Raw genomic sequence first — 13,679 nt, 5'->3', positions numbered from 1 at the left:
TACATGTGCATTTTTAAACCAAATGGATAACGAATTGCATGCATGTTTATAGGGGCTGGGAGACAAGCAATAAACAACAAAACATAATATCTAATATACACACACACACACACACACATTAGATTAGACATTATAGACTCTGATACATGCTAAAGAGAAAATAAATAAGGTGAGGAGACAGAGTAGCCGAGGTTTGTTGGTGGGACATCTACTCTAGAGGTGGGACGATTAGGCATCTCTGAACAAGTGACAGGTTGACTTAGTCATTCATTGCTTCTTTTACGCATTCCTATTTATCTCAAGATCTTGTGGGGAGAGGTTCAGATATGGAAGCATTTTTCTGGCTAGGGGAGTTTAGGGGAGGTCTGGAGGAGGAGATGACATTTGAGCTGAGCCTTGAAAAATGCATAATTTGTCGACCTGGAGGATAAGCTCCAAATGGAGATGTAGAAGCAGCACAGGGCTGTGAGGTCTGGGGAGTACACCAGACCTGTGAGGTGTCCCATTGGCCCAAAGAAGAAGCCCAGGAAAGGGAGGAAAAAGTGATCAGGAAAGAGAAAGAGTATGTGGCACAATCTCAACTTCTAGAGAAAGAATCATCCCTATAGTTAGATTTTATCATTATTTGAACTTGCATAACTGTGAAATCTTACCTTTATTCTTGCAATGAGTTTCTCCTTTAATGCATGAGCTTCATTACAAGCATCTTCCTGAAAAGACATGCACAATTCTGGGTGAAATGGAAATTAGGTTTTTCTGGTTTATACCATAAAACGTCACTCATTTTGACACCACTTAGTCGTAAAGCGGCTTCTTTGAAACTTGCTTTTACTCAATAAAATCCTTCCTCTTACAGCAAATTCACAGTATAATCATGATAAATTGCAGGAGGAATAACCAAAAGATTAGCATAGTTATTTTTAATATTTTAGAAGTATAAATTTATACAATAGCAGCTTATTATAAATCTTTTTCTCTATTCATTATTCTTTCTTTGTGCCTTAAAATACTTCCAAGGCACTAATTAGAGAAACGTACTATGTTTCAGAGAAAAAAAAGAAAATTGCATTTCCTTTAAATATCTTAAAATTTATAATATACGAGTACATGTTCTCACTATATTAATTTGCATATTTTGACTTTATAGTTTAGCAAAAGAGCTGTCCACAAAAAATGTCTGATTCTTCTTTTCATCCTGTCTCCTACAGGTCGTTAGAGACAACATATGGTTTTGGTTGGTTCCTATCAGTAAGTTCAAGAGACAGGCTGAAAGCAAACCTTCTAAGACATGAATCCCAATCATACATATGTCGGGAGTAAATAACTCTTTAACAGGTTTTTAATTAATCATTCTATAATAGACTTGCAGGAGATTTTGAAAGGCAGAGCTATAGTAGGAAGAACAGTGTTCTGGGATTCAAGGAAGATGGGTGCTAGAGGTGCCATTTCCAGAAATTTTGCTTAAGTACTTGCACAAGCAAGCAAAGATACAGATTTTCTGAGGCAAAGTTTATAATAGCAAACATTTATTATAAGGTCCAAAATATCCAATAAAATAAATTTTATAAATCCCAAAATCAAATTGCGCATTATATAGACAGTGAAAAGGTAAAAATGACATCTGGTGGCATAGAAAGTTGCTGAAGAAAAATGGTAAGTGAAAAACAGCCAACTTGCAAAACTATATATAATATAATCTGATTACAATTGCAACAACATGTAGATACATGTATACAAAAATTTGGAAGAACATAAATATGCTAAAATGTTCACTGTGTTTACCTTTGAGGGAGTGGGATTATTTTTCATTTTTAAAAAATGTTTATTTATTTTTGAGAGAGAGAGAGAGAGAGAGAGCAGAGGAGGGCAGAGAGAGAAAGAGGGAGATACAGAATCTGAAACGGGCTCCAGGCTCTGAGCTGTCAGCACAGAGCCCGATGTGGGGCTCACGAGCTGTGAGATCATGACCTGAGCTGAAGTCGGACACTTAACTGACTGAGCCACCTAGGCTCCCCTATTTTTCATTTTTTATATGAAATAGTTCTAAATTTTAATTATTGAAATAAGCATGCCCTACTTTTGTTAGAAAAAAATACATATACTTTTTTTTTTTTTTTAATGGGAGAGCAAGAACAAGACTGGTCTTTTCATCTGGGAATGTGGGCAGATCACATCATGTTTTTGAGTTATGCTGTTCTCTTCTGAACATTTGAGTAAAGGCTACAAGACAGTTCCATGCTAGGTCTAAAATGCTGAGTCTATCTTTCATCGAAATTTGGATTCCATTCACCAAAATTCTCTAAATCTGAGATTGTCTTTGAAGAACTGTTTTTCTTCCTTAATTGTAATGCCATTTTATCATTACCTGGACACATTTGTTATCCATTTCTTCTAATTGCTTCTTAATTTCCATGATCTTCTCCTTTAAAACAAAAGGGCATAAATCAAAAGTTGTAATGAATGATGTGTGGAACTGAAACAAAATGAAGACGATTTTTGGAAGAAAGCTCATTCATGGTCAAAAATTTTGAGACTTGGGGCGCCTGGGTGGCGCAGTCGGTTAAGCGTCCGACTTCAGCCAGGTCACGATCTCGCGGTCCGTGAGTTCGAGTCCCGCGTCGGCTCTGGGCTGACGGCTCAGAGCCTGGAGCCTGTTTCCGATTCTGTGTCTCCCTCTCTCTCTGCCCCTCCCCCGTTCATGCTCTGTCTCTCTCTGTCCCAAAAATAAATAAAAACGTTGAAAAAAAATTTTTTTTCTTTTAAATTTTGAGACTTAAGAGCAACTGTTTTTTCAGTACTTTTCTGAGTTCTGATCTCCAAAATCAACATTAAGTCAAATCAACAAGATTGAGTTGGCCACATCCTACGTAAGTGGCCCTTGGGCTAGGCATTGTGTTGATTAGATACATGGAATGAGTATTTACCTTCAATCAGCTTCTCGAGAATGTATAGTCTATACCCCCTTTTTTTTTTTACCAAGCTCATTCATCACCAACCCCTGAATTGTATGACTTAATTATTTAGAAAGGAGCTGTGATATTACAATCGCGTTTTACTTGGTATCTTGGTTTATTTATATAATGAATATCTTTTGCACAGTACTTATCTGAGATAATTGTATCAAAGAGAAAAGATAGGAGTCAATCTTCGAATGAAAGTTTAGATGTTGACCTGGAGATTTCAGAAAGCTTCGTGGATTTAGGGGTTAAATATCAGGCAACACCCAAAGGCTACCCCAAAGTCCTTTCTTCACTGTAAAGGTCTTTAAATTTGTTTCCGCTGTGTGTGTGTGTGTGTGTGTGTGTGTGTGAGTTTTAAGTGTGTTTTAAGTGATTTTACCAATCTTTCCCTCCTGCCTTCATGCCTTTCTGAGCCATTCCATTTCTTCATGAGATATAAATAAGCCAATCATGTGATATTATTTTAACTTTATTAACACATTTCTCCTTTAATTTGTCCACACTTTGCTTGACTGCTCTTTCTATATTTCTAACAATCTTCACTTTCTCTTCACCAGAGTAAACCTATAGCCATTCCTATTGGTTTTGCTTCTGTGGTAATTATATTTAAAGTTTCTTATTCATTACACAGCCTTTCCCATCACTGTTTAGACTTATTGAAGACAGACTTTGTGCCCATTTTTAATTTTATTTTTATTTATTTTTTAATTTTTTTAATGTTTATTCATTTTTGAGACAATGTGAGAGACAGAGTGCAAGAGGCGGAGGGGCAGACAGAGGGAGACACAGAATCTGAAGCGGGCTTCAGGCTCTGAGCTGTCAGCACAGAGCCTGAGGCGGGGCTCGAACCCACGAACTGCAAGATCATGACCTGAGCCGAAGTTGGACACTTAACCGACTGAGCCACTCAGGCACCCCCATTTTTATTTTTATTTATTTATTTTAAGCGGTTATTTTTTTAAGTTTATTTATTTATTTTTGAGAGAAAGAAAGTGCAAGTGGGGAAGAGGCAGAGAGAGAGAGAGAGAGAGAGAGAGAGAGAGAGAGAGAGAGAGAATCCCAAGCAGGCTCCACACCATCAGCACAGAACTTGATGCTCAAGTTGGGGCTCAAACCCATGAACTGTGAGATCATGATCCAAGCCCAAGTCTGTCACTTAATGACTGAGCCCTTCAGGCACCCTCCTGGCATCCATTTTTAAAAGCCACGTGCATTGGGGTGTAATTTACATGCAGCAAAACTCACTTTTTAAAAGTGTACAGGGATGCCATCAGTTAGTTAAGTGATCTACCGACTCTCAGTTTTGGCTTAGGTCATGATCTCACCATTCGTGGGTTCAAGCCCCACATGAGACTCTATGTTAACAGCATGGGGACTGCTTGGATTTTCTCTCTCTCTCCCTTTCCCTCTGCTCCCATCCTGCTTGTGCTCTCTCTCTCTCTCTCTCTCTCTCTCTCAAAATAAATAAATACACTTTAAAATAAAAAAATAAAAGTGTATAGTTCATGGGGGCACCTGAGTCACTCAGTCAGTTAAGCATATGACTCTTGATTTCCACTCAGGTCATGATCTCATGGTTTGTGAGATCAAGCCCCGCATCAGGCTCCACACTATTAGTGTGGAGCCTGCTTGAGATTCTCTCTCCCTCACTCTCTGCCCCTCCTCCACTCATGCTTACTGTCTCTTGCATTCTCTCTCTGTCTCTTTCAAAATAAATAAATAAAATAAAAAATGAAAAATACATATGTAAAGTATTTTTTTCAACGTTTATTTATTTTTGGGACAGAGAGAGACAGAGCATGAACGGGGGAGGGGCAGAGAGAGAGGGAGACACAGAATCGGAAACAGGCTCCAGGATCTGAGCGATCAGCCCAGAGCCCGACGCGGGGCTCGAACTCACAGACCGCGAGATCGTGACCTGGCTGAAGTCGGACGCTTAACCGACTGCGCCACCCAGGCGCCCCTACATATGTAAAATAAAATGAAAATAAAAGTCTACAGTTCTATGAATTTTGACATAATCATTAGCACAAGATACAGAATATTTCCATCACACCTCAAATTTCCTTGTGCCCCTTTATCAATTCCCTTCTCCCTTTCCCCACACAACCTCAGCAACCACAAGTCTCTTTTCTGTTCCTATAGTTTTGCCTTTTTCAGAACGTGATGCAGGTGGAATCATGAACTATGTAGTCCTCTGGATCTGGCTTCTTTCACTCAGCAGAATGCATTTGAGATTCATTCATGTTGTTGAATGAGTAAGAAGCCCAGCCCTTTTTATTGCTGAGTAGTAGTCTATCATAGCACATGTGCCACAGTTTATCCACATACCAGTTGGTGGTTAGTGGAGTGATTATAGTTTTTAAGTCGTGCCTGTTTTTTTTTTTTTTAAGTGCGTACAAAGCTGTGCATCTCCTGTATAGAAAATCTCCCTATCTATTTGTCATGCCTTCCCTTTTCATAATTATTCCAAGCCTCTGTTGGTTTGTTTTCAAATCTCCCTTTCATTTATTTTTGTTCTCTTCTATCTTTCTCATCATTCTTTTAATATCTACCCCACCCTATCCCTACCTCCTGCTGAAATTCACATCCCTGTAACACAGCTGACTTTGGAGCAAATTTCCAAGGCAGAATATTTCTTGGCCCTTGTCCCCTTCCCTTTTTTCATAGTTTGTGATTTCCAAAGCCCAAGGATAGTGGAAAAAAACCTTAACTTTTCAACTAGCTCAAAATGAGATTGCTACTTCAAAGTAGTGGACTAAATCATGGTTGAAAGTAGTTTTTTCCCCTGGCATTAATCTATGCTATCTATAGATGGCTTTTAATATGTGAGGGGTCTAAATAAACATTACCTTCCTACAATAAGAGAGATATTTCATCTTTATTTTCTCCAAAATCCACTTAATGTAAGCTTTTTGGCTTAAGCTAAAGCAGAGGCTGGCGATTTCAATAAAAGGAAGTAGCTAGACACAGATTTTTTTCCTTTCTTAGAGAATGTTTTTCAAAGGCACGAAGTTTAGAAATACTATCGGCCAGGGCTCTGAGGTCTAATTCTTATCCAAAGTTGGTTACTACCTTTCTAACATTCTATGACTCTTTAAAAAGGGGAAATTAAACCTTTCTCAGAAAAGAGTCTCTAAGAAATGCAAGGCAGGAAAACAATAGAAAAGCTGGAGATCATGAAAACCAACACAAGAACTCTTCATGAAAGCATCAGAGATGAACACGAATATATCTCTTTCATTTTAAGGATGCAGTTACTCACAAATACTTAATTCCTGGGTGTCTTCTCTAAACTGTTAGGTGCTGGGATGCAAAGATTAAGGAAGAGAAGTCTTCCCTTAGGGCACTCATCATGTCTTCACATGGCATCCAGATATAAGCCTATCTAACTGAATTTCCAGATAGTATTAAAAGGTCTAGCCTTTTTGGGGGCACCTGGGTAGCTCAGTCAGTTGAGCGTCCAACTTCAGCTCAGGTCATGATCTCGAGTCTGTGGGTTCAAGCCCTGCGTTCAGCTCTGTGCTGACGGCTCAGAGCCTAGAGCCTGCTTTGGATTCTGTGTGTCCTTCTGTCTCTCTCTCTGCCCTTTCCCTGCTCGTGTTCTGTCTCTCAAAAAAATAAAATAACTTAAAAAATAAGTCTAGCCTTTTTGTGTCTTCAGAGGATAAAACTGGCGGTACCCACATGAACTGACCACCAGAGAGCATTGCTCCTTGTGACAAAAGACAGGTTTTAATTCTTCTTACGACCTGTTAAACAATAGGAGGGGTGAGAAGAGGTGACAGATTCCCCAGAGCCTCCCAGATCGTCTCTTCCAAGCCTCCCACTTACCTCAATGTTTGCCCCCTTATCAGGGTCAAAGTCCTTTTGTGACTCCAGCTTTTCAATGTGGCCCTCCAGGGACACCACCTCATTTAATAAGCTGCAGACAGACCAAGAGATGGACTAAGTCACATGGGCTAAGAAAAATCACCCAAGAGACAATCTTTTTTGATCTTTCAAGAATTAAATCCTCTTCTTACCTCAGAGGACTCTTGGGTAGTGGCTGTGTTGGAACGAATGTCACAAATACAATGCAAGAAAGTAAAAAACACGAAATAATCAAGAGAGCAGTACAGAAATGTAAGGCCTAATTGGATACAGGAGCAGAAAATTTATTTTATTTATTTATTTATTTTTATTTTTTTAACGTTTATTCATTTTTGAGACAGAGAGAGACAGAGCATGAACGGGGGAGGGGCAGAGAGAGAGGGAGACACAGAATCGGAAACAGGCTCCAGGCTCTGAGCCATCAGCCCAGAGCCTGACGCGGGGCTCAAACTCACGAACCGTGAGATCATGACCTGAGCTGAAGTCGGACGCTCAACAGACTGAGCCACCCAGGCGCCCCAGGAGCAGAAAATTTAAATGATTAAAATGGAAGCTTACCTAATCTCTAGAAAAAACAAACACAAAAAAATCCTTGGGAGGTAGGACTAGGCAAAGCTTTCTTCCACTTGACATCTATAAAAGGGAACACTGATAAACTGGGCCTCATCAAAATTTAAAGCTTTTGTTTGGCCAAAGACTCTGTAAGTGGATTTGCTTGTCACATACCCTAGATCTTACATGTAGAAAATATGAAAACTTCTCAACACTCAGCATTAAAGAAGCAAACTATCCAATGAAGAAATGAACAAAACACATGCGCAGACATTTCCCTAAGGAGTTACACAGATGGCAAATAAATACATGAAAGGATGCACAGCACCTTTAGCCGTGAGAGAAATTCAAATCAAGGCTACAATGACATAGTACTACAAACTTATCAGAATGGCTAAGATGTAATATAGTGATAATGCCAAATGCTAGTGAGCTTCTGGAGAAATTGGGTCACCCGTACATTGGTGGCGGGAATGTAAAATGGACAGTCATTCCAGAAAATAGCTTGGCGGTGCCTGTCAAAACTGAAAACAGACTTACCATATGACCCAGCAATTTCATTCTTGGGCAATTATCCCAGAAAAATAAACACTTACTTTCACACAGGAAGTTGTACATGAATGTCCAAAGTAGCTTTATTCATAATAGCCCAAAACTAGGAATTACACACTTGTCCTCTGATGGGTGAATGGTTAACCAAACTCTCTCTCTGTCTCTGTCTCTGTGTCTGTCTCTGTGTCTGTCTCTGTCTCTGTTTCTCTCTCTCTCCATACCGTGGAATACTACTGAGCCACAAAAGGAGGGGAACTATTCATACAGGCAGCAACTTGGATGATCCTCAAAAAAATTATGCTGAGTGAAAAAAATTTATAATGCATGATTTGATGTATATAACATTGATGAAATAGCATAATTATAGACATGTGGAAATGATCTGTCATAGCTGGGTATTAGCGGTGGGTAGGAAGGAATCGCTGTGGCTATAAAGGAGTCTTGTGCAATGGTACAGCTGAGAATCTTGATGTGGTGGTGGCTGTGGAAGGCTGCCCATATGATAAAATTGCACAGAACTATACACACACTCACACACACAAATGAGAATACATATAACTGGTGAAATCTGTATAGGCTCTGTTTATAGTCCCAAGGTCAGTTTCTTGGTTTTGCTGGTATACTATAGTTGGACAAAATGTTACCATTTGGAAAGGCTGAGGGGAAATGAAATGGGCAAATTCCTTGAAAGATACAACCTCCCGCTAATATATACTGGAGAGCTCAGTAGCCGGAGGAGTCCTGTATATCATTAAATAAATTAAATTTATAGTTAAAAATCTTACTGTAATGAAATATCCAGGCAATATGGCTTCACTGGTAAATTCAATCAAACATGTAAGGAAGAAATTGTGCCAGTTCTACACAGATTCATCCAGAAAATATCCCAGTTTTTTCTGGGATGTTTCTTTCATTACAAGAAAGAAAAACCGAGGCCAATATCTCTCATTAATATGCACTCAAAAGTTCTATTTTAGTAAACAGAATCCAACAACATATAAAAATAATAATATATTATGACCAGGTGGGGTTTATTCTGGCAATTCAAGGCTGGCTCAGCATTCAAACATTATTCATTATAATTTGCCATATCAGGAGACTATAAACAAACAAAAAACAAATAACATGATCATTCATAGATGCGGCAAAAGCTATTGGAAAAATTTAGTACCGTTCCTGGTTTTAAAAACATCTCAGTAAACTAAGAATAGAAAACACCTTCCCAATCTCAAAAACAAAACAAAGCAAAACAAAACCATCAAGAGAGCTAACATCACACCTCATGCTTTTTCTGTGGGATAGAGAACAAGGTAAGTATGTCCAGTGTCTCCTGTCATTCCTCCTATTCAATATCATACTAGAAGTTCTGGCCAATACAATAAAGTAGCAAAAGGAAGTAAAAGGTATGCAGATTGGAAAGGAAGATATAAAGCTCTATTTGCGGATGACATGATTATCTATGTGGAAAATCCCAAATAATCTACAAAACTACTGGAGTTAACAAATGAGTTTAGCAAGGTCACAAGACACAAGACCAATATACAAAAACCAATTGTATTTCTATATCTTCACAATTAATAATTAGAAATTGAAAAATTTCAAGTAACTTATAATGGCACCAAAAGCATGAAATACTTAGGCCTCAATCTAACAAAATATGATCTCTGTACCCTGAACACTATACAACACTGATGGAAGGAATACCTTTGACTCCAAAGCCAAATCTCTTTATACCAGTGACTAGATAAATAACAATTAGTCTCATCACTTCTGTTCCAGCTTAAAACTTTCCAGTTAAATTCAGATATACGTTAACAACTATACTTTTTAATATATTTTTTTTCATGTTATGCTAGTTGGATCCCTTTGGACAACACTGGCTAAAGCTGGTTATTGGGGACTTGAAGACCTCCCTTTGGTGACTATTAACACAGCTCCAAAAAAAGAGCTTATGAAGGAAGTTCTTTCTTTGAGAGAAGAGAGAGCAAAGATGCAGATAACTGTGATTCAGGCTTTGAGATTTTTGTGGCATCGACCTCTAAACATAAGACTTGGCACTTCCTATTGTGAAGACTTTGTAAAAGATCTTACTACCTTAAAGCCAGAGTTTCTGAAGCTATGAAAATTTTCACTATTTTCTGGCCAAACCCAACACCCTAAGATTACCTCTTCACTGTGAGGGGCGCCTGGGTGGTTCAGTCGGTTAAGTATCCAGCTTCAGTTCAGGTCATGATCTCATGTTCATGGGTTCGAGCCCCACATCTGTTTCTGTGCTGACAGCTCAGAGCCTGGAGCCTGCTTTGGATTCTGTGTCTCCCTCTCTCTCTGCCCCTCCCCTACTCATGTTCTGTCTTTCAAAAATAAATAAACATTAAAAAGAAAATTTTAAATTACCTCTTCACTGTGTTTTCTGTTAGGTTTATTTTTTGCATAATATTGTTCATTTTCTCCATCCAGTCTACGTGATCAGCTCCAAGTTCTCTCACTTGTAAACCCATCTGTATATTCCAGTGGTTTAGCTGGAAGAGCGTGTTCTCCCGACTCCTGCAGAAATATTATTATGGTCAGTTTTAAGGCAGAAAAATTCTTCCCTTGAACGGCAAGTTAGAATGCCGATTCTTTTTCTGTCACCAGAATGGGCCAGGTAGGCAGGTAGGCCTCAAGAAAGCATTTATGTGATAGCCATTTAGATCGCCATAAGGCTGGAGGAAATAAAATGCATTTTACATTTAGTAAAAAAAAAAAAAAAAATGATGTATTTTTTTAAATTTCCCTGTATGGAATGAATGTTAAGTATTACACTCCCCTAATGAATGTTAGGGTAGTGATTGCATCTTGTTGGAAGAAGAGAGCTATAAAGGTTCTACAAGGCCTTAACAATACATTTCTATTGATAATTATGATGCTTTTCATATCTAGAGAATTATCTGAGAGTGACAAGATATGTATTAATTCCAGGCTCCAAAGAAGAGGTTGCAAAGAGAACCCCATGGCTCTGCCTACATCTCTAGAAATGTCCTTACTGTGCATCCTTACTGGAATGTGTAGGTAGTTCCTGGGGCACGTGAGTGTTTAAGGTTTAAGACATGTATGGATTTTAAATCTTCCAGTCTTTCCCTAAGTTGTCTGCTAAATTTCATTTTCTTTGCCACAAAATACTATTTTTTTCTTTTTTAAATCGAAGTATGATTAACACACAGTGTTAGATTTGTTTCAAGTGTACGATATAACGAAACAAGGATTTTATATATTCCTCAGTGCTCATCACAGTAAATGTACACTTTAATCTCCTTTGTCTATTTTACCCATCCCTCCCCCACCCTCCTCTGCCCCTCACCCCCTGCCCACTTCTCTTCTGGCAACCATCAGTTTATTCTCTGTACTTAAGAGTCTGGAGTTTTAGTTGTCTTTTTAAAAAATATTTTATTTTTGAGAGAGAGAGTACCATTGGGGAGGGGCAGAGAGAGAGGGAGACAGAGGATCCGAAGCAGGCTGCACGCCCGACAGCAGAGAGGCTTACGCAGGGCTTGAACTCATGAACTGGGGGATCCTGACCTGAGCCTAAGTCAGAAGCTCGGCCAACTGAGCCACCCAAGCTCCCCTGTTTGTCTTGTTTGTTTGTTTGTTTGTTTGCTTGTTTCTTAAATTTTACATATGAGCGAAACCATATGATATTTGTCTTTCTCTGACTGACATACTCACATAGCATTATACCCACAAAGTATTGTCAAGAATCCCTCTTTCTTGTTTCAAGGCTTACAGTTCAGGGATGCTCTCCTCTGAAAACTGCAAAGATGTGGGCACTTGAGGATCCTCATGTTGAACCTGATTTGTTTCTTGCTTATCCTGCTCATTCTGCAGGTCCTGGTGATGCTCAGCACCCAGCTCCGGCATATTCTGATAAAGATTATGAAAGAAGCAAAGCAGAAAAAAAAAAAGGGAGTGTTATCACAAGAGGTGATGGCCTTCTTAGCCTACTCATGCCCCTTTCTCTGGGGACAAGCACATAGCCCTCTGTGAGGCTGGAGCCTTCTAATGCATTTATAACATAAGCAGACATGCCCTCTTGCTCCATTGACAGAGGAAGGCTGCAGCAGGGACACAGAGAACATTAGGGTCCAGATGCAGGACTCTTTTCAGTGCTGACGGGTAACAGAATTCCACCTGATCATGGGCTCTAGCACTCCACTCAACATACTGGTTTCCAAAAAAAGTCAGTATCAGGGAAAAATAAAAGGGGGTGGGACTGTTTTATGTTAAGAGAATCTAAAGAGATAAAACAACTGAATGCATTGCATAGCTCTTGTTTAGATGCTGATTTTAAAAGTGTAGGCATTTTCTGGGTTTTGGCACCAAAAATGAATGGATGACTGACTGACTGACTGAATGAATAAATACATAAATAAATAAATAAGCAAATAAACAAACAAATAAATAAAAGTACGGGCATTCGAGGGCCAATTGAAAAAATTACAATGTTCAGAGAATTGAGGATATTAGGTTATATCATGTAATTATTGCTGTTTTCCTGATGTGATGATGGAATCTTGGTTATGCAGAAGACAGTCTTTATTTTTAGAGATGCTGACTGAAATAAACAAGGGTAAAGTCTTATGCTGTCTTTGACCTACTTTTAAAAAGGATCAAAAAATTCCATCTAATTACATATATAAAGATAAAACAGAGGTGCCTGGGTGGCTCAGTAGTTGAGCATCTGACCCTTGATTTTGGCTCAGGTCATGATCCCAGGGTTGTGGGATTGAGGCCCTGCTTTTAGCTCTGTACTGAGAATGGAGCCTGCTTGGGATTCTCCCTTTCTCTCTCTCTCTCTCTCTCCCTCCTCCCCTTTCTCCTGCTCGCGTTTTTTCTCTCTATAAAATAAAATAAAATAAAATAAAATAAAATAAAATAAAATAAAATAAAAAGATAAAGCAAATGTGACAAATGCTAACAATGTCAAAATCTAAGTGGGAGTATATGATTGATCCTTGTATATCTTTAAGTTTTCATTTTATTTAAAATTTTTCATAATAAGGAGTTATAAGGGGGGAAAAGCCTACTCTATCAGTCTGACCCATGAATTTCATTTCTTTGTTTCTTTATTCTTTGCCTTGTTCTACAAAAACATTTAAACCATTTTCTGGTATTTCACTTCTGTTCATGCACACAATTAATCATTTATCTTTGAACATTTCTCTTCTTTAGTGACTACATTGTGAAATATTTCTCTGTTCTTTAAAGAAGTCTGAAATTTTGGTCTGAAATTTTTGTGTTTCAGCAAAACTATTTTTAAACTGAAAAGAGAAAAATTTGGAGTGCAGATCAGTCTCTTACTGAAATGTCTGTATAAATTACTGGCCATGTCAACAGGAATAACCGACATTCACATAACTCTTTACAAACCTCTTTCATGTGCATTCTTTCTTTTAATTCCCATGATGGACTTCAGTGGATAAAGTCAGGTATTGAAATCTCCTAGGGAATTCATATCAGTGATTAGTCCAAGGTTATATGATATAGTGGATTAAGTGGTCTCTCCAAAAAGATATGTCCATGTCCTAATACTAAGACCCCGAGACTGTGACCTTATTTGGAAAAGAGTCTTTACAGATATAATTAACTTAAGTGTCTTAAGATGAGATTATCTTGAATTACCTAGACCCTAAATCCAATGACAAGTGTCCTAATGAGAGACAGAAAACACCCACAGAGAGGAAGAAGTCATGAGAAGACACAGCTGCC

General features: G+C 38.5%; 1 protein-coding gene across 4 annotated transcripts in view; it reads right to left on the bottom strand.

Annotated features, from left to right (window-relative positions):
- The window catches only part of SMCO2 (single-pass membrane protein with coiled-coil domains 2), a 34,364-nt gene that overhangs the window by 5,226 nt on the left and 15,459 nt on the right, over positions 1-13,679 (bottom strand). For all 4 annotated transcript variants that reach the window (XM_006933580.5, XM_019834741.3, XM_006933581.5 and 1 more), the window contains 5 exons: positions 11,698-11,834; positions 10,332-10,481; positions 6,795-6,885; positions 2,366-2,422; positions 654-710 (listed from right to left, as the gene is read on the bottom strand). In XM_006933580.5, the coding sequence (XP_006933642.2) occupies positions 654-710; positions 2,366-2,422; positions 6,795-6,885; positions 10,332-10,481; positions 11,698-11,834 (492 nt within the window). The remainder of the gene's footprint in view (positions 1-653; positions 711-2,365; positions 2,423-6,794; positions 6,886-10,331; positions 10,482-11,697; positions 11,835-13,679) is intronic.

This window comes from Felis catus, chromosome B4 (genome assembly GCF_018350175.1).
Source record: "Felis catus isolate Fca126 chromosome B4, F.catus_Fca126_mat1.0, whole genome shotgun sequence".
NCBI classification, from domain to species: Eukaryota; Metazoa; Chordata; class Mammalia; order Carnivora; family Felidae; genus Felis; species Felis catus.
The sequence above is the reverse complement of the archived record's forward strand: the minus strand, read 5'-3'. Positions and strand labels throughout refer to the sequence as shown.